At 46.3% G+C, this 26462-nt stretch overlaps 1 protein-coding gene across 7 annotated transcripts in view; it reads right to left on the bottom strand.

The window, feature by feature from the left end:
* Nucleotides 1-26462, bottom strand: part of LOC147009385 (uncharacterized) — a 70682-nt gene that overhangs the window by 6970 nt on the left and 37250 nt on the right. For 5 of the 7 annotated variants that reach the window (XM_085861889.1, XM_085861888.1, XM_085861891.1 and 2 more), the window contains 2 exons: nt 26202-26340; nt 9507-9617 (listed from right to left, as the gene is read on the bottom strand). In XM_085861889.1, coding sequence (XP_085718015.1) covers nt 9507-9617; nt 26202-26340 — 250 coding nt within the window. Of the gene's footprint in view, nt 1-6724; nt 8792-9506; nt 9618-15542; nt 15664-26201; nt 26341-26462 lie in introns of those variants that run through there. The other 2 variants (XM_085861890.1, XM_085861894.1) reach the window with 2 other exon arrangements.

Here is a 26462-nt window from a genome sequence, read left to right on the forward strand (position 1 = left end):
AGAGGGAGGGGACAGGTTCGAGAGAAGGGAGGGGAGAGTGGAGGGAGGGTCAAGGGAGGGTCGAGGGATGGAGGGGAGAGAGGTTCAAGAGAAGGGAGGGGAGAGAGGAGGGAGGGGAGAGAGGAGGGAGGGTAGAGGGTAGGGAGGAGAGAGGGTCGAGAGGAGGGAGTGTAGAGAGGAGGGATTGTAGAGAGGAGAGAGGGTAGAGGGGAGGAAGGAAAGAAAGAAGGGAGGGGAGAAAGGGTAGAAAAGAGGGAGGGAATAGAGGGTGGAGAATAAGGAGGGTAGAGAGGAACAAGGGATGGGAGAGGCACGAGAGGAGGGAGGAATGGGAGAGTGGAAGGTGGGGAGAGAGGACTGACAGGAGGGTAGGGAGAGAGGATGGAGAGGAGGGAGGGTAGAGAGGAGGAAATGGGGGGGGGGTGCGATTGAGAGGAGGGATGGCAGGGAGAAAGAACAGAGGGGAGAAGAGAAGAGGAAGGGGAAGCTGGAAAGAGGTAGGGGTGGAAGAACAAGGAAAGGGGTGAGGTGGGGAGAGTGACTGCTCATGTAACGTTGCTATATACTGCAAGAGGGAGAGAGAGCAAGGAGGAGACAAAGACAGAAAGAGAAGGTGGTTGGGGGGAGGGGTGGAAGAAATAAAGAAAAAGAAAGCTGGCAAAGCGGCGCCTCCCATCCGCCTCCCTGGTGCCACGCCCGGACTCCCCACCGACTGCGAGCTCCGACGACTTGACCTGAACCACCGAACCCAAGACTCTCCGAAAACCAAGACGAAACCACCACGAAGAAGATGACCACCACGAAGAAGACAAAGCCGACGAAGAAGAAGACCCCGAGCTGGCGTCCTGCGCGCCCTTATATTCCTCAGTTCCAAAGCCTCGCTCCTCCTCTTTTAATCGCCCCACCCCCCCTTTCAGCTCCTGTGGGAAGCTTCGAGAAAGGGGGCGTTCCTTATTTCCAGCGCCTCACTTCACGAACTGACCAATGACGAACGATCTCCCCGATCGGCGCACGGGAAAATCGGCGCTCCACCGATGTTCCTTTGTTTTTTTCCCTCGGGGTTCTCGGAATCCTTTGTTCCTTTCGCTTTGTTGAGATGGTTTTTATGAGCGGAGAGGGTTGTGCTTTGGTGTGTGGAGAAGGGGATCAGCAGTTGGTGTAGCGGGGAAGGTGGGTAGTTGGGGAGGTGATCGTGGTTGTTGTGGTTTGAAGCGATCGAAGTTGTTGTGGTTTGAGGCGATCGTGGTTGGTGTTGATCGTGGTTGTTTTGGTTTGAGGCGATCGTGGTTGTTGTGGGTTGAGGAAATCGTGGTTGTTGTGGTTTGAGGCGATCGTGGTTGGTGTTGATCGTGGTTGGTGGTTGAAATGTGGTTGATGAGAGTGATGTTGGTGGTTGGTCCAAAATAATGATAGTAAAGAAAAATGGCTATCTCAAAGGATCACAGACCTGTGACACGAATAAATCCCATTAAACAACGGTGGGGAAATCTAACTGAACACAGACTTATCAATGTAACTAACTTAGAACCTTTATGGTGTTCTGCGAATTTCCACAGCCGTAACACTACCCTCCTCCCCTTTTTACAGACTCATCCCGAGTCGTCGAATTTTCATGTGCCATCATGTGTAAGTTTCCCCTCGTACGTTTTACCTTCAGATCCCTGAGTGCGACATTTAGTGTATTCGTGTCCCAAAAATAAATAACCTACGGGCTGAGTAACTAACTAAACAAACCCACTCATACAGACAACTTAAATAAATTGCCGGCGCTATGACAAACATGCAGGGGGGAAGCAACTCGTATACAATTTTACCCTTAACTTTAACCTTAACCTTATACATTTACACGACACCATGGCCAAGGATCGATGGACTCTGCAAAAAACTGGGAGCCAGGCTGCTCACACGCAGTCTCTGGCTCATGAACAATTGCAGGTGACAGGGAATGTGGCCGGCTGCTCAAGCGCAGTCCTTGGCCTTCCCCATGAAATGAGCGCAGTGAACACAAGCGGTGCACGGGCTGCCAGTGCAGTCCCGTGTGCGGCTGCCCACAGGGCAGTCCGTGCAGAACGCCCGATGAGCTGACTCATGCAACAAAACGGTGCACGGGCTGCCAATGCAGTCCCATGATGCGGCTGCCTACAGGGCAGTCCCTGCAGCACGTGCGATGATCTGACTCAAGCAAACACAAGCAATGAATGGATGGATGGTTGGATGGAACACATGGTGCACGGGCTGCCAATGCAGTCCCGTGATGCGGCTGCCTGCAGGGCAGTCCCTGCAGCACGCACGACGATCTGACGCAGCAAACAAATGGTGCACGGGCTGCCAGTGCAGTCCCGTGATGCGGCTGCCTACAGGGCAGTCCCTGCAGCACACGCGATGATCCTGGCGCACATGGTAATGGATGAATGGGGGCAAATGCAACAAGGGCTAGCAGGCATGGGGTCAAGGCAAAGGCAGGCAGACAAGGCATGGCAAGGCAAAACAAGGTCGTTGCAGCAAAAACAGCCGGCAGATGAACTGGCCGGCACAGGCCTTCTCGCAAAACAGCCGGCAGATGAACTGGCCGGCAAAGGCCTTGAAGCAACAACAGCCGGCAGATGAGCTGGCTGGCCTCTTGCCTTGAACTGGAGGTTCATGGAGGGAGCGCGGTGGTGCTGGCCACTCAGAAGGTGGGCTCACACCTACCCTACTGTCTCCCTCCCAACCTATCGCCTTTGCCTGTTTCTGTCCATACCCACTCCCTTAGTTTGCAAAAAAATCCCCAATTTAGCCCCATCTTATTTTTTTTGTTTTATTTTGTCTTTACTTCCCCCTCTATAAATCGTCTCCCGAACCCCCTTTATTGTCTCTGTCCGGCTAACCTATAGTCATCTAACCTATAGTCATACTCCCAACCCCTACGTTCCCTTCCTGGAGGGGAATAAGGGAGACCTAGCGTCCTGTGTCGAGGCCCAATTCAAGCCTCAGAATGGCCTCCTCAGATTTCAGTGATCTACTTACCCAAGGTGGGTCCAGCGGCCCGCAACGAGCGAAGGGATGGATGGTGCGGAGGGGTACACTTCCTATCTACCCTAACCATTTAACTGTTAACTACCCCGGGGCTTTTCAAAAGTGCCTCTCGCTTAATCTATTGGTTCGATCAACCCAGATTCCTGTCGCCTGTGTTGGTGTCCTCACAATTTCGGGCCTCACCCTCCAATTGTCCTTCATGCCCTCGCATGGTTTCATGGATGGGGATGCATGGCTCCCTTGGCAGGAACTACCCTCTGCCGATTCTCCAACGATGGCACCCCCGGGCACTACACTATCTCCGAGCCTACCAGCTCCCTAAACACCGGGGAGTGCCCTCCCTGGCGACTCCCTGAAACGCTCACATGGCAGGCTGGTGCCCCAGGCCCCTTCCATGGGTGCCCGTGCCCAATGCACTGCCCACACGGCCAATGGCGCCTCGGGCCATTGCGGGCCCACTACACTATCCCGGTCCCCCTTGGATCCCGGTGCCCGGGGTACCCACAAAGCGATACTCACCATTTGTAGCCACGCTCCCAGCCCGTCAACAGGGCTCCTGCACCCCTCCAAATGGGTTTCGAGCCTACACTCCCACCAACAGCAAAACGACCTCCATTTTGTCAATTTGACTAACCCCCTAACTCACATTATACTGACCCTGGGGTCCCTTGGGTGGGAATCACTCCTCCCCCCAATCACTCATCGCACCATGCATGCCACATTCACTCCATACACACAGGCTTGCTGGCCTCATTCACTCATCAAGTACCTTTTCCACTCATTTCTCAACATCGCTGATCACTACCATTCTTCTCACTAAACCCCTAACTATCTCATGCTCCCTCGTCATCCCTTAGACTATAGCACGTTCCATTTAACACTACGTAGCTAAGCTACGTCCCCACTACACATCCAAAGTCTGTCCTTGTCTCCAAATATCATTTCCACATCCCATATTCCATCCTAAATCTAAACTGAATCCCTCCAACCAATCCATTCCACGGGCCCCATGAGGACTTATCCTTGCCCCATGGAGCCGGTCGAGCTATCACTAACCCATCCCCCTAACTCGTTGTGTCCTGTGCCCTGGCAGGGGGGGGGGGTCTTCCACCCCTTGCCTGGGAATCCTGTCCACCCGAAGCGAGGCTTGCTTTTTTTTTTTGCTATTCGCGCAGCACCAGCACGGCAACTCGCAACCTGCGCTTTTTCCCCATGACGTCATGGCAGCTGTTTGCTCTTCATGCACCTCGTCCCTCCTCGGACGGTACCATCCGGCAGGGCTTTCCCCTCCTGCCGGATTCCAACCATACGTGCAGCCAAGACATCACCCTGCGCATTCAAAAACAAGCCTCACGTTTCGAGGGGTTCCCCACGCGAACACACGTGCTCTGCTCGTCGGAGCTTCACACACGCTCGCCTGGAGAATCCTTCCAGTCCACATCCTTATCCAGCCTACCTTCTGTCCGTCCGCGGGATGGGCAAATCCACTGCGTGCGTTTACGGACCGGGCTTCACTCCTGCAGGCGCGCATGTGGCGGTCTCGTGCGTCGCACAGCAGGGATCCCGCGCGTGCTGCCGTGCAAACCCGGCACGGTCCCCAATGCATCTACGGCCGCTACTCAGCCTTTGTCCACCGTCAGGCTCAGTCGTCATCGTCGTCGCACTCTCGCGCACAAACTCCCCCGTGCCGTGATGCTCACGCACCTCGAGATGGCACTCTCACTCGGGCACGCAGATGCGTGTTCCCACATGCCAAGCGCCATCTCCCTCACATACAGTGACCTCACACACACGGTCCCTCTCACACACGGCCGTACACTCACGCATGCCCTTTCACTCGCACACGGCCTTTCACTTGCACAGGGGGTCTCACTCACACACACCTTTTCACTCAAGCTCGCTATTTCACTTACACACACTGTCTCTTCCATACACGGTGCTTCATACACACACGGCGTGCTGGGAGGCAGGCACTTCGGCTCACTCGCAACCTCGCACACCATTTTACTCACACACGCGGTCCCTTTCACACAACGCCTTTCACCCACGCTATGCGCGCGTTTCAACACACATTTCACCACACTTGTGAACACACGCACCGGGACAAATGCACTGGGGATTAGCGCCACCACAAGGGGTTCCGGGGTCTCCAAACCCCCGAAGCTCCACGTGCACCCGTCTACAGCACTCACCCCCTCTACCTCGCAAAGCTCGACCAGACCCACCTGGTCTTGATCCGATTCAAGGGAGCATAGAGTCTCCCTCCATTCCTGAAGGAGGCTATCCGGCTGCTTGCACCGGGTCACGACACATTCCCCGAGCTCCTCCTCATTGTCCTCCACTAACTCCACGTCTGTGTGCTCGTCTTTCACCCCGTCTTTATTGTGTAGTCTCTCCTCTACCGTTTCTACCTCCCGTGTCTCTGTACATTTTATTTCCTTTATTATCTCTCTCGTCTCTACGTGTCTTGCTCTACACGTCTCCGTCACCCCATTTAATTTCCCCCTCTGTGTCACCGTCACTTTCTCTATCACCTGCTCGAGTCTCGTCCTAAATGTCTCCCAAATTACTTCGTCCTCCACCGCGGGGCCGACAGCCCACACTCCCCCTCAGCTCGTTCGCTCCAACACGTGGCGCTGCCATTATGCCCGCCTGCAGGCAATCGCCCCACGTTCTGCATTTCACCCCACAGTTTTTTCATTTCGTTTGTCATATTCGCATTCATTCTGTTATTCATCCTGCACGCATTTGTTTTTATTTCATTTGTGTTTGTCTCCATTCTGTTATTCATTTCGTCCATTTTGCTGTTTATATTTGTTTCCATTTTCTTATTCATTTCTTTCATTTGTTGCGTATTTCCATCCATTTTATTTTACATTGCTTGTGTGATCATCTCCACCATTTGTGCGATGACCTATGGCCCTAGCAGGACCGATCCGCCATTGTCGGTCACGGTTTCGCTGGGTGCCGGGGAAGGATTTTGATGGAGGGGGGGGAGGGGGGGTGTCATCCACCGCGGCCTCTGCGCCCATTTCGGGTTCTGGGTTTATTTGTGGGGGAAGTTCAACCTGCATAATAGGCATGTCCTGCATGGTCATTTCATCCTGAGCCATGGATTTTATTATCTCTAAATCCATCATCCCCTGCTCCCGTTCGCCTTGGAACGCCATCTTGCTTCTCGGAAATAATTTTTACCACTCGCAATTTGATGGGAATCGAGGGTCACTCCACACACCCTTGGTCCGATTCCCGTTAATTTAGTTGGAGGCGGGATGGATTTGAACCCCACACTCCTGATAACCAGTGTTACGAATTCGTGCCCACCGGCGTGCGAGCGACCGTTTTCCACTAATAGTAGCTGCTCGTCCACCGGACAATTCAGTCGTGACCTTCCGGAACAACGCCGGAACCCTGTCACGGGTGGGTTCTTAATCCCACCACGGCCTAGCCAATTTTCTACCCGCGCAGAATAGGGTCAATCGCCAAATATCGATATACCTTAGTACCTGCGCGGGTCGCCTACCGCAGGTCGGCTTGGACACGAACCGCTCAAGCGGTCTGTTCCGTTCTGCAGTGATAACCGAGCTGGTATTATCGCCCGACCTCGCCGAATCCGATTCTATTTAACGGGTATTTAACAACCCCAACTATTATTCTGCAATGCAAGATGGCATTTAAATGGGGAGAAAGGAGGACGCAACGAACAGGGTACATTTAACCAAGCACATTTATTTACACAGCACGTATACCAGAAAAAGCAATGAAAAACACTTATACAGTAAAACAATCATGCACGGGATGGGGACAAAGACACGAGCAAGGTGAAAGCACTACGACCGTCTATCAGCAATTATCTAGTCACTTATACAGTTTTTACTTGCAGGACACATCGCCACCAACATTCATTCGAAAGCAAAACCCAAGGAAAAGAAATGACTACCCCCATAGACAGGGGAGTCAGACAGGGTCCGTAGACCTTTATGGCGTGGGACTTGGCAGACCGAACGAGTCCTCACGAGACCGTTGCAGGTTACCTGCACCCTTGTGGTGCGATGGTGGGTGAGTCGCGACATCTGTCCCCCACGCCAGCGAGGACAGCCGTGGCTGAGCTCGGCCTTCCGCGGAGCCGGCGAGCTCTCTCTGGCGCTCTCGACACGGATGCGCAGGCTTGCGCGCCAGAGCTGGCAAAGCGGCGCCTCCCGTCCGCATCCCTGGTGCCAGGCACGGACGCCCCACCGACTGCGAGCTCCGAAGACTGGACCCGAACCGCCGAACCCAAGACTCTCCGAAGACCAAGACGAAACCACCATGAAGACGACGACCACCAAGAAGACGAAGCCGACGAAGAAGAAGACCCCGAGCTGCCGTCCTGCTCGACCTTATTCCTCAGTTCCAACTCCTCGCTCCTCCCCTTTTATCGCCCCCGCTCCCCTTCCAGCTCCTGCGGCAAGCTTCGAGAAAGTGGGCGTTCCTTATTTCCAGCGCCTCACTTCACGAACCGACCAATGACGAACGATCTCCCCGATTGGCGCACGGGAAAATCCGCGCGCCACCGATGTTCCTTTGATTTTTTTCCTCAGCATTCTCAAAATCCCTTGTTCCTTTCGCTTTGTAGAGATGGTTTTTTATGAGCGGAGAGGGTTGTGGTTTGGTGTGTGGAGAAGGGGATCGGCAGTTGGTGTAGCGGGGAAGGTGGTTAGGTGATCGTGGTTGTTGTGGTTTGACGCGATCGTGGTTGTTGTGGTTTGACTCGATCATGGTTGTTGTGGTTTGATGCGATCATGGTTGTTGTGGTTTGAGGCGATCGTGGTTGGTGTTGATCGTGGTTGATGAGAGTGATGTTGGTGGTTGGTCCAAAATTATGATAGTAAAGAAAAACGGCTATCTCAAAGGATCACAGCCCATTAAACAACGGTGGGGAAATCTAACTGAACACAGACTTATCGATCTAACTAAGTTAGGACCTTTATGGTGTTTTGCGAATTTCCACAGCCGTAACAATATATATATATATATATATATATATATATATATATATATATATATATATATATATACACATATACGATATGCTTTATGAACAAAACAACACCACACACACACACACACACACACACACACACACACACACACACACACACACACACACACACACACACACACACACACACACACACACACACACACACACACACACACACACACACACACACACACACGATCCTGGAAGTTGAAGCTATCCAAAATTGTTTTTCAATTTGCTGCCTTTTTTTTTTTTTCTTTTTCCTCTCACCCCACGAGCCAAGTTCAGATGTAAACATGTAAAATAAATCAACAAAAAGTGTCCAATTAAAGTTTAATTGGAATTGACGATCGTACAAATTTAGAATGACAGGATAAAACAAGGTACATTATTGTTGGCTATTTTATTTCACCAAATGATGAAAGGGACAATGGAAGCCTGGTGTTGGCGCAGTGGTTAGGGCAGTGGTTAGGGCAGCGGCTTGGGATCCAAAAGGTCCTGAGTTCAAGCCCCGTTGGGCCACTGAATTAATACACCAGGGGGTTGACTCAGCCTGTCATCCTTCCGAGGTCGGCGAAATGAGTACCAGTGTACTGGGCCGGTGTATACCCCGGTTAAAATAGGTGTACCATATCCCTGTGTTGTAAGAGGCGACCAGGGTTGCGTCAGGAAGGGCATCCGGCGTAAAACATGTGCCAAATCACTATGCGGATCATACGGATGATCCGCTGTGGCGACCCCGAACGGGAGCAGCTGAAAGAAGAAGAAGAAGGAGATGAAAGGGACAATGGATGTTTGAGAAGTTGATCTCCCATCGTGGTTATTTCTGAAAGCAATGAAATAACAAGGACAAATGTGTCCACGAGCAGCGTCCTCAAGGTTTTGTCGGCTAAAAAAAAAACCAAAAAAAAACCAACAACAACAACAACAACAACAACTTCCGATATTTCGTAATGTGCCTTGATTAAGCCAATAGCGAAACGAGTCATAATGCATTTACGTATTTACGAAATTACAATACAATAAATGGAATCATCTGTAAATAGTAATGTGAACTTTTCGAAACTTTAAAGCAAATGTCCGAATATATTTAAAAGTTCATGATAGACGCTCTCAAAAGGCACCGCCTATGTGAGGATGTGTACATGTGCTCAGTATTTAAGGAGATCCAGATCTTGTATATACAAGAGCTGAGTCCTAGAGATTAAGGTTTTGTCAGAAGAAGAAGAAGAAGAAGAAGAAGAAGAAGAAGAAGAAGAAGAAGAAGAAGAACAAGAACAAGAAGAAGAACAAGAAGAAGAACAAGAAGAAGAACAAGAAGAAGAACAAGAACAAGAACGCCGAGCTCTCTATGAGCAGCGTTCGCTATGCGAGACGCTGCTAAAAACGTTGGGTTTTTTTTTTTTTCTTCACAACAGAGTACATCATAAAAATGTCTGAAACAACATGTTGAGGCATTGACAGAAACCTTCATGGAGATGCCTTTTGAAGAAAGAAGCCTCAGAGTCATTAGGGTCTGGTCGATCCAGGTGGACATCAATGTCATGCTCGGTTTTCACTTCCACTTTCACAAATAAATCTGGAAAAAGTAACTTTTGTTAAATGCAGGCAGTCTTGTGTCACATTCATCAGCAATCTTGTGTCACATTCCATGCTATTAAAATAGCTAAACAAGAAAAATAGCAATCAGAGATCGCAGACCCTGCTCACCAGAACTTATTTTGTGTGGTGTAACATTTCCCCACGGGAACAGCATTGTGTCAAACAAAGCATTACATTCAGAAGAAACTGCCTCAAGGTTACGATATGCTTCTTCCCTGACCACAATTTCAGTGGGAATTTCAACACCACCGAAAATCACAACCAACAAAATGGAGGAGGCAAGAAAAATGTCGAGAAACCAAAATAGAGAACGTTTTCTCCCAAACATGCATTGATTGGCAATTTACCCACAATTGTGATCAAACATGTGACTTGTTTTTTTTTTGTCTTAAAAGTCAACCCACATGGAAAATTAAAGAAGAAGACGTCGTGCACAGCACGATACTTGCAAAATCCATAAAACAAATTTGACCTCAATAATAATTGGTGCTTGAATTCAATGACCAAATATGCAACTCCTCTTCGAATTTCAAGTCAATTGGATGAAAATTGGGGAATTGAAAAATCTCACCGAAGTTGTTGACCTTTGGCCTATGTTGACCTTTTGACCTCAAAAACAATAGGCTTCTTCCTCATGACAAACTCTACCATTTGGTGAAGTTTCGTGAAGATTGGTTTAACATTGTGACCTGGAGGCGACAAACAGACAGACAAACAAACAGACAAGCCGGTAGGCGACATGGGTGGTCGCTACATAATTGCATACTCGTCATACAGTTTTTGACGGATCGGGATGAAAATTTTTGACAAAGAGGTTGCTTATAGTAGGCATAAAAGCCTGGAAGCCGAATTTTGTTTTTCGTAAAAATAATTTTATTATGATTTTTCAAAGAATAAAAGTCCCATTGCTATTTAACGGTGGTGTCCATAGTAATCGTACTCAAAAGCATAGAATTAGATCCTGGTATCAACCTACCTGTCAAGTTTCATCAAAATTGGTTGACTCCTCTGGCCTACAGAGCTCTCCATTAAACAAACAAACATACAAACATAAAAAAGACCGAAAAAGTGAAAATAAGGGTACTCTTGTGATCACCCAACAAGCTGGTAGGCGACATGGGTGGTCGCGACATAATTGCATACTAGTCATACAGTTTCTGACGGATCAGGCTGAAAGTTTTTGATAAAGAGGTCGATTATAGTGCGCATAAAAGCATGGAAGCAGATTTTTGAAAAAATGATTTTTTAATACTTTTTCAAAAAATTCAAAGTCCCGTTGATAGCCAATGGTGGTGGCCATAGCAATGGTTCTCAAAAGCATAGAACGAGATCCTGGTATGTACCTATTTGTCAACTTTCATCGAAATTGGTTGACTCCTCTGGCCTCCAGAGCTGTCCATTACAAAAAACATACAAGCCGGCAGGTGACATGAGTGGTCACTACATAATTGCATACTAGTCATACAGTTTTTGACGGATCGAGCTTAAAATTTTTCACAAAGAGGTTGATTGTAGTCCGCATAAAAGCCTGGAAGCTGATTTTTCATTTGCGAAAAAATTAATTTTTTCGGATTTTTCAAAAATTTCAAAGTCCCGTTGCTAGGCAACGGTGCTCAAGAGCATAGATCAAGATCCGGGTATGAACCTTCCTGTCAAGTTTCATCAAAATTGGTTCACTTCTCTGGCCTCCAGAGCTGTCCAATACATACATACAGACATAGACATACAAACAAACAAACAAACATACATACATACATACAGACGGAAAAATTGAAAATAAGGGTACTCTAGCAACCACCCAACAAGCCGGCAGGTGACATGGGTGGTCGCTATATAATTGCATACTAGTCATACAGTTTTTGACGGATCGGGCTGAAAATTCTTGACAAAGAAGTTGATTATAGTGCACATAAAAGCCTGGAAGCCGATTTTTGATTTTCTAACAAATTAATTTTTTATACTTTTTCAAAAATTTCAAAGTCCCATTGCTGGGCAACGGTGGTGTCCATAGCAACAGTGCTCAAAAGCATAGAACTCTATCCTGGCGTGAAACTACCTGTCAAGTTTCATCAAAATCGGTTGACTCCTCTGGCCTCCAGAGCTGTCCATTCCATATAGATATACAGACAAGCCAGTAGGCGACAAGGGATTCGCTACGATCGAAGCGCTCGATACGATGCTTTTCATTCTGACCGATCCACCGACGAAGATTCATTGCCAAGACGTATTGGTTCACATACAATTGTTCCTCTGCCTGGCAAGATTTTTCCTATTGCGTATTTTGCCAACTGGCACTCCTCATAAAAAAAATGATGGTAAATAGACACCCTATTTTTGAAGGACTACCATTTGAAAAATAATTGGTTTGCTGGTTTGTGCTGTGGAGCCTCACATTGCAGGCACACACACACACACCGATAAACTTCTCTCAATGCTCTTGTTTGACCACACCTCCTGAGCCACACAATATTTTTCATAAGCAACGCCCACTTTCCTACACCACTCCCACTTTCCTATGCCACTCCCACTTTTCATCAACCACGTCCACTTTCCCTAAGCTCCGCCCACTTTCCTAAGCCCCTCATAAAAAATGACGGTAAATAGACACCCGATTTTTGAAGGACTACCATTTGAAAAATGAAACCTCAATCAAAAATCAGCTCAAGTAAAATTTTCTAAACTAGTACGGGCCCGTATGTGAGTGCCAGTATGTGTGTGTGTGTGTTCGTTCTCTCTCGTTCTCTCTCGTTCTCTCTCGTTCTCTCTCTCTCCTCGAAAAGGCACATCCGCGGGTCCCAAGCAATATTCCGGGCAAGTTTCAATCGTGCAAAAGAAATAAAAAATAAATGAATAAATAAACATTAATTGTGATGTCATTCGTGATGTCATAGCACCGTGTCCTGTCATTGGTCGACAGATAAATGGCCGTAACTTGGGAACTGCTCGTCCGATTAATATCAAACCTTGAAAAAGGCACATCCGCGGGGCCCCGGCAATATTCCTGGCAAGTTTCAATCAGATCGGACCGTCGATCGTACAAAAAAAAAAATGAATAAATAAATAAACATTAATTGTGACGTCATTCGTGAGTCATAGCACAGTGTCTTGTCATTGGTCGACAGATAAATGTCCGTAACTTGGGAACTGCTCGTCCGATCGATATCAAACCTCGAAAAGGCATATCCGCGGGTCCCTGGCAATATTCCTGGCAAGTTTCAATGAGATCGGACCGGTGGTCGTCGAGAAACGGCGGTCGCAGACAGACAGACAGACACAGACAGACACAGACAGACAGACACAGACACAGAGATTGCTGGAATTATATAGATATCTCGAAGTGTTTAATTCCGAAGTCTCGTTTCTCTACATTCAAAACTGAAGGACAAGTATTGAAAATACTGTACGTAGTTTTTCGGCCGCTGCAGAGCAACGGGTGGTTGCTAGGCAACGGAATTCAAATGCGCACATTCCCAGACCATGTGGCACCTGTTGGCAAAGTTTCATCAAAATCGGTTCGCTGGTTCGTGCTGTGGAGCCTCGCGTTGCAGACACACAGACACACAGACAGACAGACAGACAGACGGACGGATGTAAAACCTGACAATAAGGGATATCTAGCATATATAGCGAATCCAATAAATAAGGTGGTGTGTGGGTCGTGGAATCGTTTTCGGTAAATAAATAAATAATTGGAGGTGATGTGTGGGTGGGGAATCGTTTACGGTAAATCAATAAATAATTGGAGGTGGTGTGTCGGGAGGAGAATCCGAAATGGTAAATAAATAAATAATTGGAGGTTGTGTGTGGGTGGTGGAATCATTTTCGGTAAATAAGTAGATAATTAAAGGTGGTGTGTGGATCGTGGAATCGTTTTCGGTAAATAAATAAATAATTAAAGGTGGTGTGTGGGTGGGGAATCATTTTCGGTAAATAAATAAATAACTAAAGGTGGTGTGTGGGTGGTGGAATCGTTTTCGGTAAATAAATAAATAATTGGAGGTGGTGTGTGGATCGTGGAATGGTTTTTCGGGAAAGAAATAAATAATTGGAGGTGGTGTGTGGGTGGGGAATTGTTTTTGGTAAATAAATTATCGGTTTGCTGGTTTGTGCTGTGGAGCCTCAGTTGCAGACACACACACACACCCTGATAAACTTCTCTCAACGCTCGTTTGACCACACCTCCTGAGCCACACAATATTTTTCATAAGCCATGCCCACTTTTACACCACGCCCACGTTTCATCAACCATGTCCACTTTCCCTAAGCTACGCCCACTTTCCTAAGCCCCTCATAAAAAATGACGGTGAATAGACACCCGATTTTTGAAGGACTACCATTTGAAAAATAATTAATCGGTTTGCTGGTTTGTGCTGTGGAGCCTCGCGTTGCAGACAGACAGACACACACACACACACACACACACACACACACACACACACACACACACACACACACACACCCGCACGCACACACACACACACACACACACACACACACACACACACACACACACACACACACACAGATAAACTTCTCTCAACACTCTTGTTTTACCACACAATATTTTTCGTAAGCCAAGCCCACATTCCATAAGCCACGCCCACTTTCCTACACCACTCCCACTTTTCATAAACCACGTCCACTTTCCCTAAGCTCCGCCCACTTTCCTAAGCCCCTCATAAAAAATGACGGTGAATAGACACCCGATTTTTGAAGGACTACCATTTGAAAAATAAAACCTCAATCAAAAATCGGCTCGAGTAAAATTTTCTAAATATCTCGAAGAGTTTAATTCCGATGTCTCGCTTCTCTACATTCAAAACCGAAGGACAAGTATTGAAAATGCTGTACGCGGTTTTTCAGCCGCTGCACAGCAACGGGTGGTTGATCGGCAACGAAATTCAAACCCACACATTCCCAACAAATACTACACACATTGGCAAAGTTTCATTGAAATCGGTTCGCTGGTTTGTGCTGTGGAGCCTCGCGTTGCAGACACACACACACACACACACACACACACACACACACACACACACACACACACACACACACACACACACACACACACACACACACACACACACACACACACACACACAAAACCCGACGATAAGGGATATCTAGCATATATAGCGAATCCAACAGACGGAAAAAGTGAAAATAAGGGTACTCTCGCGACCACCCAACAAGCCGGGATGCGACATGGGTGGTCGTGACATAATTGCATTCTCATCATACAGTTTTTGATGGATCTGGCTGAAATTTTTTGACAAATAGGTTGATTATAGTACGCATAAAAGTGCGGAAGCCGGTCTTTGATTTTCTAAAGAAAAAAAAAAATTCGGATTTTTTTCAAAATTTTCAGTCACATTGTGAGGCAACGGTGGCGTCAATAGCAACGGTGCTCAAAAGCGTACAACTAGATCCTGGTATGAACCTACCAGTCAAGTTTCATCAAAATCGGTTGACTCCTCTGGCCTCCAGAGCTGTCCATTACATACAAACAAACAGACAGATGTACAGACAGACAGAAAACCTGACAATAAGGGTAGTCTCGCGACCACCCAACAGACAAGCAGAAAAACAAAATTGATGAACCAATATACTTGGAAAATCTTCAATTTTGCAAGTAATGAGAAAGTGGCACATCAACAGATTGACAAATGCAGAGAATGGAATGAATAAACCAAAGCTTTGACATGTGACCATTTGATAAGGGGAGGGGAAAGGATCAAAATAGACAGCAAATGTAGAAAAGCTCAGGAGTGGGTTTGGAAAAGTCATGTGTTGTTGAGAAATTGTATTGATGGACTGAACCGGCAAGATACCCGAAAGGTATGCACACACATCTTTGGACTAGAGTCTCAGTTCAAATCTCGACCCACTTTCAACTGCCAACCTGGTTTTTCACATGCAGTGAATTCATCCGTGCATCGTTTGCTGTCCCTTGAATGAATATCAACTGTGTCCCATCTGCTCGCAGTGGTGATGCTACATTTTTTCTTGGTCCGCTGGGCCACCTAAAGAGATATTTTGGTGACCCGCATATTATTTGATGACGAATGAGTTCATAAAAATCAGTATAAATGTTTAAATTACTATTTCTCATGACATATCAATCAAATTTCAGTGCTTTTTTCACACCAGCAACCTCATAACTCACAATCACAGAGCACTACAATCTGCTATTTTAAGGTCCCCTGACATGCAAAAGTACTGAAATTTCATTTATATATGTCCTATAGGAGTTTTCCATTGTGATTTCAGATCTGACAATGTTTTTTCACAATACTCATTCTGTAAAATGTAAAATAAAAATAAAAACCTCTTCGGGAAAGCCCCTATAAATTCTCCTGAAAGGGGCGTTAACCCACATGATGTCAACTACAGGATTACAAAGGCTGTACATAAATTACTCGGGTTGGTGGTCTACATGATTCTATTGGCTGTGTGTTTCCGCATTCGATTGATCGACTCAATCACTTCGTTCATTTCTGCTTTAAAAAAAAAAAATCGAACATTTGGTTGTCAATAATGGATGACATGGACTTTCATTTGTCTGGTAGCGACAGTGAGTGTGAGAGAAATGAAGGATTTTGGTCTGAATCAGATGGAGAATTGTCGGATAATGTAGTCGCGGGAGGTGAAGTTCACGTAGCTGGAAATGAAATACGGCTTTACCGGTTCGAGCCCGAAGCAGGACAAGCAGAGGAAAATGGTGATGAAATTCCTGGAGTTCATGATGATCGGGAGGACATCGAAGGAAGACTTGGCAATAACAACTGGTTAGATTAAATCCTATTCGTAATTCAATAATGTAAATTCGACTTGCATACTGCTCGATATCAGAAATATTTTAGTGAGGTGACATGACCAGCGCAGCTTAGCGGACATGTTTCTCCGCGGCAAATGAATCACAAGCAAGGCCGGCGCATGTCATTGGCCGTATCTCTCTGCACATAAAATGAAGCAATCTCGCTGTCCGGATACGATGAAAACTTGTGTGCAGAACACACCTTGTGACACAATTGTCTCGAGTAGTCCGATAAATCTGACGTTCTGTTGCATTATTATTTATTTTATTCCTACTGTCGTCATGTAGCGCCAGTAGAAAACAATAAGCCTGGTGTTGGCTTATTGGTGAGGGTGGCGGCTTGGGATCCTAGGGTCCTGAGTGCAAGCTTCGTTGGCCGCTGAATTAAAATACACCAGGAGGTTGACTCAGCTTGTCATCCTTCTGAGGTCGGCAAAATGAGCACCAGTGTACTGGTAAGGGGGACACTGCATCAGCGGCATAGCCGCTTCCCAACCAATGATGCAACCAGCAGCCACAGGCTGCACCCAATAGATAGGGAGAGATAGAGATAGAGGAGAGAGAGAACAATGAAGAAAAGAGAATAATATAAGAAAGCTACAGCACGTCAGATTTATCGGCCTAGTCGAATGGACGACGGATTCATCGGACTAGTCGAGACTCAAGAGATCGAGTCAATCCACTGTGTGCGAGTTTCTGTATGTGACGTCAACGCTGCGATTTGCTGAAGTCAACTTTTTTAGGGGCGAGGCATAGCAAGTTGTGAAAAGCACAAGGAATGATCGAAATATTGCTCTAATTATCCCATTTTTGATAATAAAAAAAAACATAGGTGATTTCTTCATGAGGAAGGTCAAGTTAATATATAAATTAACATCTCTGCATCTCTGACCTAAAACTTTTAAAAACCACAGTTTGCCATGGATGCTCGCTTTCCATCAACCATTCTTTTTTTCCAACTTCAGTGCCAACTCACCCCCCTCACCCCTCACTCTCACTCTCAAAGCAACCATCCCACTCTTCTCCCTCCAAGCCTCCCTCTCACCTCTTTCAAAAATTCCCCCCTCACCTTTCTCCCACCTTTCATCCCCCTCACTCTTCCTTCTCTAAGTTGCCCCCCCTCTCATCCACCAACCTGCCTCCCTCCACTGCCCTCTCACCTCCATCTCTTCACTCCACCTTCTCAAATCCTCAACTGCCATCTTCCTTGTCTCTTGTCCCCCTCTCTCACAGCACCACAGAGCCTTTTCTCCTCCTCATTCGGCCCCCTCCCCTCGCTATTCTGCAATACCCCACACTCCTTCAGCAACCCTCCTTACCTCCCCCTCGTCCCTCGTCCGACCCTCCCCCGCCCCTCCACCTCCTGCACCAAAAGCCTCCTCCCCTACCTCTTCATTAAAAGTGTGGACCTCAAATATCCGGGGCCTTCGCTCAAACCTTTCAGATCTTTCCATGCAGGTTGCCACTGACAAACCAGACATTATCTGCCTAACAGAAACTTTCCTCTCCCAAGACGTGTCTGACTCCCAAGTATCTCTCCCTGGTTACTCCCTCTTACGGTATGACAGACCTGAGCCTCGTCCTGGTGGAGGTGTTGCTCTCTTCATCAAAGACTCTATTCCTCACTCTCCCTGCACTGCTCTCACTCCCCCACACCCCCAGGAATACCTCTGGCTTCGGCTTCCCCTCCACTCCCACCTCATGTTTATATGTGTACTGTACCGTCCACCGAACAGTGATGACTCCATCTACACCTCACTCTCCGAAAACATGGACCATCTTCTATCTTCTCATCCAAACTCTCTCTTCCTCTTATGTGGTGACTTCAATTGTCATCACGCCAGTTGGCTAGGTGTGGGTACCTCTCTCACCTGCCATGGGACATCAGCAAAAGCTTTCTGTGACTCATTGGGACTGACTCAATCGGTCAACTTCCCGACCCGGATCTCAACCAATGGTACTCCATCTCTTCTGGATCTGATTTTGACAAATTTCCCTGACAATATCTGCTGCTCTTCCTTCGCTCCAATTGGTTCTTCTGACCACGTCCTTATTAAAGTGGACATCTCTCTGGCTGTTATCAGAGAACCACCTCACCGCCGTCGAGTCTGGCATTTCACTCAAGCCGACTGGCAGGGTCTCCGAGCAGCCATCAAACTTACAGACTGGTCTCCTATCACTACTTTCTCAAACATCAACTCATCCTGGGAATTCTTTCAAAGAAACTTGCTCTCCCTCATGCACAGATTTATCCCCTCTCGTGTTCAGTTGTCTTACCCTTCCTCCCGCCCTTGGTTTACTGAAGCTTGTGGCGAGGCAGTTGTCCTGAAACAACTTGCCTTTGCCTCATGGAAAGCAAACCCAACTGAGGGCAATCTCAGTTCTTTCCACAAAGCTCGGAACAAGTGTGTAGCTACCCTCAGGAGAGCCAGAAAACAACATCTTTCTCATCTCAAGTCTGAACTCTCAAACCTCTCTCCCTCCTCAAAATCCTGGTGGCGTTTAATCAAATCTGTTTCTGGTGTATGTTCCCCCTTCATCCCCTCCCTTACCTCAAATGGCCGCACTGCTGATTCCACACGTGATAAAGCTGAATGTCTAAACTCGGTGTTTGCAGCTAAATCTTGTGTCCCAAACCCATCACTATCTCTACCCACTTTACCCAGTCGCACCCAACTGTCCCTGGACTCTGTATCCTTTTCTCCTGACAAGGTGGAGAGCTTGCTTTCAAACCTCAAGTCAGATTCTGCAACCGGTCCAGACGGCATCAGCCCACATGTCCTCAAAGCCTGCTCTTCTGCTCTTGCTCACCCTCTCTCTGTTCTATTCACCCTCTCATTTTCCCAAGGTCATCTGCCATCTGCTTGGAAATCTGCTAACATCACTGCCCTGCATAAAAAAGGTGCAAAAACAGATCCCTGTAATTATAGACCAATCAGCCTTATCCCAATCATCAGCAAGGTTATGGAATCCATCATCGCTTCAGACATGAAATCCTTCCTCTTCTCCAATGGCTTGATTTCCAATCATCAATTTGGTTTCAGACCAGGTCACTCTACCCTAGATATGCTGCTACTGCTCTCCCATCAATGGATGGAGGTCCTCAATGCCAGACAGGAAATCCGAGCCGTATCCCTGGACATATCACGTGCTTTTGACACAGTCTGGCACCCTGCCCTACTCACCAAACTCTCTGCCCATGGTATTCAAGGCCATCTCCACTCATGGCTCGCAGACTTCCTCTCCTGTCGCAGTCAACGTGTGGCCCTAAATGGAGTTCTTTCATCTCCTCTTCCTGTGCAGGCTGGAGTTCCTCAAGGTAGCGTTCTGGGCCCTGTTCTTTTTCTGGTTTTCATCAATGATCTCTCGGACTCTCTGGAAAATCCTCTATTTCTCTTTGCCGATGACTCAACCCTCTGCCGTACCATCTGTCATCCCCCAGCCCGGCAAGCAGCAGCTTCTTCACTCACTGCAGATCTGGATAAAATCACAAACTGGTCCAACACGTGGAACATGTCTTTCAATCCAGACAAATCTCACACTCTCACTATGTCTCTTCGAAAGGACCGTTTACAAAACCCCCCCATCCACTTTCTCAACAATCCTCTGGAAGAAGTCTTTTCTTTCAAGCTTCTGGGTCTCACTATCTGCCATGACCTTTCCTGGGAAAGTCACATTTCCAACCTTGCCTCAAAAGCCAGTCGCCGACTGGGAATCCTCCGTCGTGCAAAGTCCTTCCTCGGCCCTCTTGAGCTCCTGACCACTTACAAAGCTTTTGTCCGTAGCCTGATGGAGTACTGCTCTCCCCTCTGGGCTGGTGCTCCTGCCTCCCACCTTTCTCGACTTCACGCTGTCGAAACCAGGGCTTTTAAGATCATTGGCATCTCCCGCAATGAAGCTGAGTCTTTGGGCCTCTCACTCAATCACCGCAGGTTGGTCGGTGGTCTTTCTGTCTTCTACCGACTCCTCTCCAGCCTTGCCCCCTGCTCTCTCTGCGATTTGTCCCAACCACATTTCCACAGGGCGCTCAAGGTCCGCCAACAACCCCTTCTGGTAAAACTACCAAAATCACGAATCACTGCTCATCTTCACTCTTTCATTCCTCTTTTTCCCGCCTTTGGAATAAACTTCCTCACTCTATTCTTTCCCATTCTTCCCTTCAGGCTTTCAAAACAGCTGTTCACCACCACCTCTTATCTTCCCCCATCCAAATCCTCGATCTTTTCTACCCCCGATAATCCACCCAAGCCCACTTCCTTCAATTCTCCTGCTTTCCTTCCTGAAAGTCCCTTTAATGTCCATCTTCCCCTCGCCATGTTCCCCGTCCCATCCCCATCCCTCTCCCTTCCACAGTTCACCTGTGTCTGTTCCCCAATGTTTTGTCCCTTCCACTCCCGCCCCTCTTGTCTCATGCCTCCTTGCTGTGAGTTGTGTGTTAGCTCTCATACGAGCCTCGACCAAGGTATACAAAAAAAAAAAAAAAAAAAAAAAAAAAATAACCAGAAAGTTTTGCGTGTCATGGGACCTTTAATAATCTATCCACGAACTCAGAGCAAAATAATTTGGACAGCAGTTTCTTGCAATCACATTAGCATTTTGGAATCGGTGCTTCAGTTTATGTACTGTTTGTTCGTTCATTCATTTTTGTTGTCATTTTTCCTGCCGTCGGTCTTCCAGGCTCTGCCTCTCCAGTTTCCTTCTTTGCCATTGCATGCTGGTGATTTTGTACATTACAGTTCAAGTTGGTGCACCCGGGGTGAAACACATTTTGCTTCCTTCCTGCCTCCAAAACTCTGACATTCCCCCTGCACACCTTGGAGAACATCATGTCCCAATCTTCCTCATAACCAAGCCACAGAAACTCTCCCATTCCAGTCGACACTTCCTCATCCATTTCTCAAGTTCCTATTCCTGTTTGACCTGCTCCCTTTTTTCTGCTCATTTCTTTTTCGGATTTGGTTTCCACATGATGGAAACCTCAGTCCACGTCTTCTCCGAGATGGTGTCTCAGCACCATGTGATCAAATGGGGCATTGCAGTCTCTCCTAAAATTAGACAGCCGAGAAGTCGTGGTGCACAATACACCAATTTCGACACTATATAGATGGGTTCACATAACTGGTACACAGGTGCTCATGCACGGTGGAAATTACAAAAAAAAAAAACACAAAACTAAATTTGTACTTCATAAATTATAAAACAGCTCAAAAGTGTACAACTACCACAACAGAGGCTTTTGATGGAAGGGTTTCTCAACTCATGTAGGTAAGTAATGCTCTCCATGATAATGAAGCAAACTCATATACTACGATTCCAAATTTAAGTGTACAAAATTAAGTTAATAAATTATTACATTATAACTTAAGATTTAACAAAAATATATCCAAGGAGAACAAATGAACGAAGAGGAAGAAGAGGTGGTTTTCTCAGCTAGTGTTTTCCGTTCAAACAAAACTATTTCTGCAGATACTCATGAGAGGATCCAATTTGAAAAAAAAATGCGATCCCTGCCTATAATCGCTGTACATCTGGACATTGCACAATTGCACCACATGCATGTTCAAGGTAGATCTAGCATGCGGTCAACAATGTGATGCATGCAAACGGCAAGCCCACGGCCTTGCTTATACATCAAAGTTCCATTCTGTATTGTTGGAGCAAGTCAGAGCACGGCCAAGGAGTGGGAAATAATCACACCTCTTGTAAGTATGCATTGCATATCTTGAAGATTTTGACACAAGTGGCCACACGGGCCACCTCGGCCTGAGTTTTTAGTGGCCTGCCAGAATTTTTGGTGGACATTGGCACTGGCAGCCAACACAAATTTCGAACCCTGGCTTGCATTAGTCAATGGACATTTATGATCCATTGATGTTTTTTTCACAAAGAGTAGGCAAGTTTATTCCAGAACAATAAACTTTAAAAAAATTAAAAAAGAAACGAATCTAACCTGCATCAGCAACAAATCCCCACTTTCAACAATGCGGTAAACCAAAAGCCAAGAGTTGCACATGAAACGAACATTGAAGTTCCAGAGGTCCTTCACAGAACAGCGTTTCATCTACGCTATTGCTGACCCTTCACGAATAAGTAATGAAACCAGTCCAGTGGCTGAGGTGAGGTTGTAGCATTGGGGTTTTCATACTTCTGCTCCCTCAAAATGGCTGCAGCTGTTGAAGAACTCAGATAGAGCTGGAAACGGCAAGTAACTTATCTTGTGTAGCTTATGTTGGTTGCTTTATTCAACTTTCCTTGACGGGAAGGGCAGAATGTTGACCAACTATCTCGTCCCAGTTACAGTTGGGAATGGTTGATGAGATGTCAGCCAATTGGTTATTTCCTCCAATGACAGGTGAGAGATGTTAATTGGCCTTTGAATGCATGTGAATTGTAACGGTCTCAGACTCCCAAACAACAGCATGAGAGTGCTGGAGACTAATTATCTCCCAAGACTTCCTGCCTCTGATGAGAGGTGGTGAATGTGCATGCCTGAATAATCCACCATCATGCTATGGTTTTACTAATTCTACCGCGTGGCCGTTTCAATGCGTGCAGACGACCTCATGAGAGAAATCGTCTTTCAATGGAGGAAAAGACCCAAAGCGCAAAATACAGAGCAACGCATGCAGTTGGCCGAACAAGTGGAATTTTATTGCGCTGGAGGATACAATCATGGCAAAAAATAGACAGCAAATCATTTAAAAGTTCAGATTCAGACCAGGTCACTCTAACCTGAACACGCTACTTCTGCTCTCCTAATTTAGGATGGAGGTCCTCAATACAACAAAAGAGATCATGGCCATCTCTAAAGATACATCTCAAGATTTTTATCCAGCCAAGCACACCACCTTACTCTTCAAACTCTCTTCCTATGGCATCCAAGGCTACCTCCACACAGGGCTTACTGACTTCCTCTACTCTTGGAGCAAACACGTGCTTCTGACTTCCGACGGAATCCTTTTATATCTTCTCCCTGTCAAGGCTGAAGCGCCCCAATGCAGTGTGTTGGGTCCAGTCCTATTCTTCACCAACATTCTTTTTGACTGGAAAAATCCTCATTATCTGTTTGCTGATGATTCCACCCTCTACCCTGGCATCTGTCAAAGTTTATTTCCTCTTTAAGCATTTGTTATCGGTGTGCATGAATCAAGACATTGTCACTCACTCACAAAAATAGTCATTGAACTTCAGTTGAGATGATTCAATTGTAAACATAATTATCCATGTATTCTGTTACATTCGTGTTCTGTAAAACATACATCTGCTTCAGTTGATATTGACTTGTCATTTTTGATTAAAACGTAACAACCGGAAATGTTACAAAAGTTCCAGGAAGACTTAAGTATATCAATTAGTACATGATTAAACAAAGCTTTAGATATCTCTTATTTCATTCATAAATTTAATGAATATAATGCATGGCTTTTTGTGTCGACGCATTGTAAAAGCTTCCGTGGTCTTGTGAGTAGTGCCAGTCAGAATGCAATGTTGTTCTTCATAAACGCTGAGAACATGCCGAAGTAATGATTCACAACCTTGATCTGTGTAACTGTCTGTACTTCCAAACACTGTGGGACCTTGGAGGGCTGCTTGTGCTATTTTCTGATTGTCTGTACTTGGGCCTTGCTGACTGGAACCAACATTGTTTAGACTCTGTTCCACTCCTTCCTGGATGAAAAGCTATTAGGTGGTCACTGGAGTGCCCTTATTGTCAGGTTTTCCGTGTGTGTGTGTGTGTGTGTGTGTGTGTGTGTGTGTAACGCGAGGCTCCACAGCACAAACCATAAACCAATTTCGATGAAACTTGGCAAACATGTGCCATATGGGCTGAGAGTGTGCGCGTTTGAGTTTCGTTGCTAAGCAACCACCCATTGCTATGCAGCGGCCGAAAAACCACGTACGGTATTTTCAATACTTGTCCTACAGTTTTAAATGTGGAGAAACGAGACTTCGGAATTAAACACTTCGAGACATTTAGAAAATTTTACTCGAGCCGATTTTTGATTTAGGTTTTATTTTTCAAATGGTAGTCCTTCAAAAATCGGGTGTCTATTTACCATCATTTTTTGTTTGTTTGTTTGTATGTAATGGACAGCTCTGGAGGCCAGAGAAGTCAACCGATTTTGATGAAACTTGACAGGTAGGTTCATACCAGGATCTAGTTCTAAGCTTTTGAGCACCATTACTATGGACACCACCGTTGCCTTGCAATAGGACTTTGAAATGTTTGAAAAATCATAAAAAAAATTATTTTTCTAAAATCAAAAATGGGCTTTCAGGCTTTTATGCGCACTATAATCAACTTGTTTGTCAAAAAATTTCAGCCTGATCCATCAAAAACTATATGACTAGTATGCAATTATGTCACGGCCACCCATGTCGCTGACCGGCTTGTTTCTCTTTTATCCTGTCGTTCAATTATTTCCCCCCACTCAACCCTGCTTCGATATACAAGGCTTGGATTCGGGAATTTTAAAAAGTTTTATTGATGGAGATTTCTCGTGTATGTGCGCGCGCAAGTTATGTATTGGTATTAAGGATTCTCCTTTGTATGCTGAACCTGAGCGGAAATTGAGTTCATTTCAACCACACATCATTCAGACAAGTTGTAGCCTCTTCCCTCACTTCAGACATTGATATAATCACAAGCTGCTAAAAGACATGGAACATGTTCTTCAATTCTGGAAAATCTACATTTGCCATTCAACACTCCATCTCTGTGGGTCTCTCCCCCCCCCCTCCCGCACTCCCCATGAAGAAATTCAGCAACTGAAACTTTTGGGTCTCACTATCAGCTGTGATCTTTCTTGGAGAAATCATATTTCTGAGTTGGCCTCGATAGCCAGTTGGCCTTCAAAGCGAGAGTGGGCATCCTCCATTGTGCAAACTACTTCCTGAGTCCACCTGAACTGTTATCCAACAAGGCCTCCATCAGAAGCATGATGAAGTGCTGCTCTCCTCTCTGGGTAGGCAACCCTTCCTCACATCTTGATCAGCTTGACAATGAGAAAACCAAGGCCTTCAAGATTATTGGAATCTCCAGCAATGAAGTTCAGTCAATGGACCGATCACTTCCACATCACAGAAAGGTTCGTGTTATCTTTTTTGTCTCCTGCCTCCTTACTGGTCTTTCACACACTACTCTTTCCATGCTTCCTCCCTTCCATCCACCCCCAGAGGTTTCTGCATGGAACACACTATTCACCAGCAAACCCCCTCTCGTAAAACTCCCAAAAATCCAGAATCACTTGTCGCATCCTCATATTCATTCCTGTCTGTGGATAAAACTTCCACCTTCGCTTCAATCTCATTCTCCCCTCAGGTCTTCAAGCCAGCTGTTCACCACAATCTGAGATCCTCTATCAAACCATGATTTTTGCACCTCAAATGACCCCATTCCAAAGCAATCTCTTTTTCCAGGTCATTGTAATTTTCCCCTTCTTCCTCATCTCTTTACATTTGTTGGTTGGTTGATTTATTACTTTTCTGTTTCATCACCGCTTTCCCCTTCCTCTTATTCTGTTGTTTCATTCAACTTGTGTGCAGCTTGTTCACCCTGATGTTTCCTTCTACCCCACCCCCGACCCCTTAATCTCATTTCCACTTCTACTCTGCTGTTATTGTCTCCCCCTTTCTATTCTGCTGTTGGTATTTCACGAACCTCTCTCATGTGCACAAAAATAAAACATTTGGCACTAAACAAACAAAGATCCCATCAGAAGTGAAGAAGATCATACAACTCACCATTCAACTGGTCGCTTTGCTCTTCTTCCAGACCAAAGGAGTCCACATCCTCTATTTTTATCTGTAGAATCTCAGGAAATCCTTCCAGCTCCTCAACCTTCATGTCACACTCAAGCACAGTCAGCTGTTCTGATTCCAGCTGCACACGACAGGAATCCTTCAATTAGCCAACTTGAGCGTACAGTACATGGTGGCTGAACCTTTAAAGAAGCAGTAAACGCACCACTCTTCCTGATGTTTGCTCCACCCCGAGTACCTTGA

This window comes from Eptatretus burgeri, chromosome 17 (assembly GCF_056783735.1).
Source record: "Eptatretus burgeri isolate ZD-2024b chromosome 17, Ebu_testis_v1, whole genome shotgun sequence".
Taxonomy (NCBI): domain Eukaryota; kingdom Metazoa; phylum Chordata; class Myxini; order Myxiniformes; family Myxinidae; genus Eptatretus; species Eptatretus burgeri.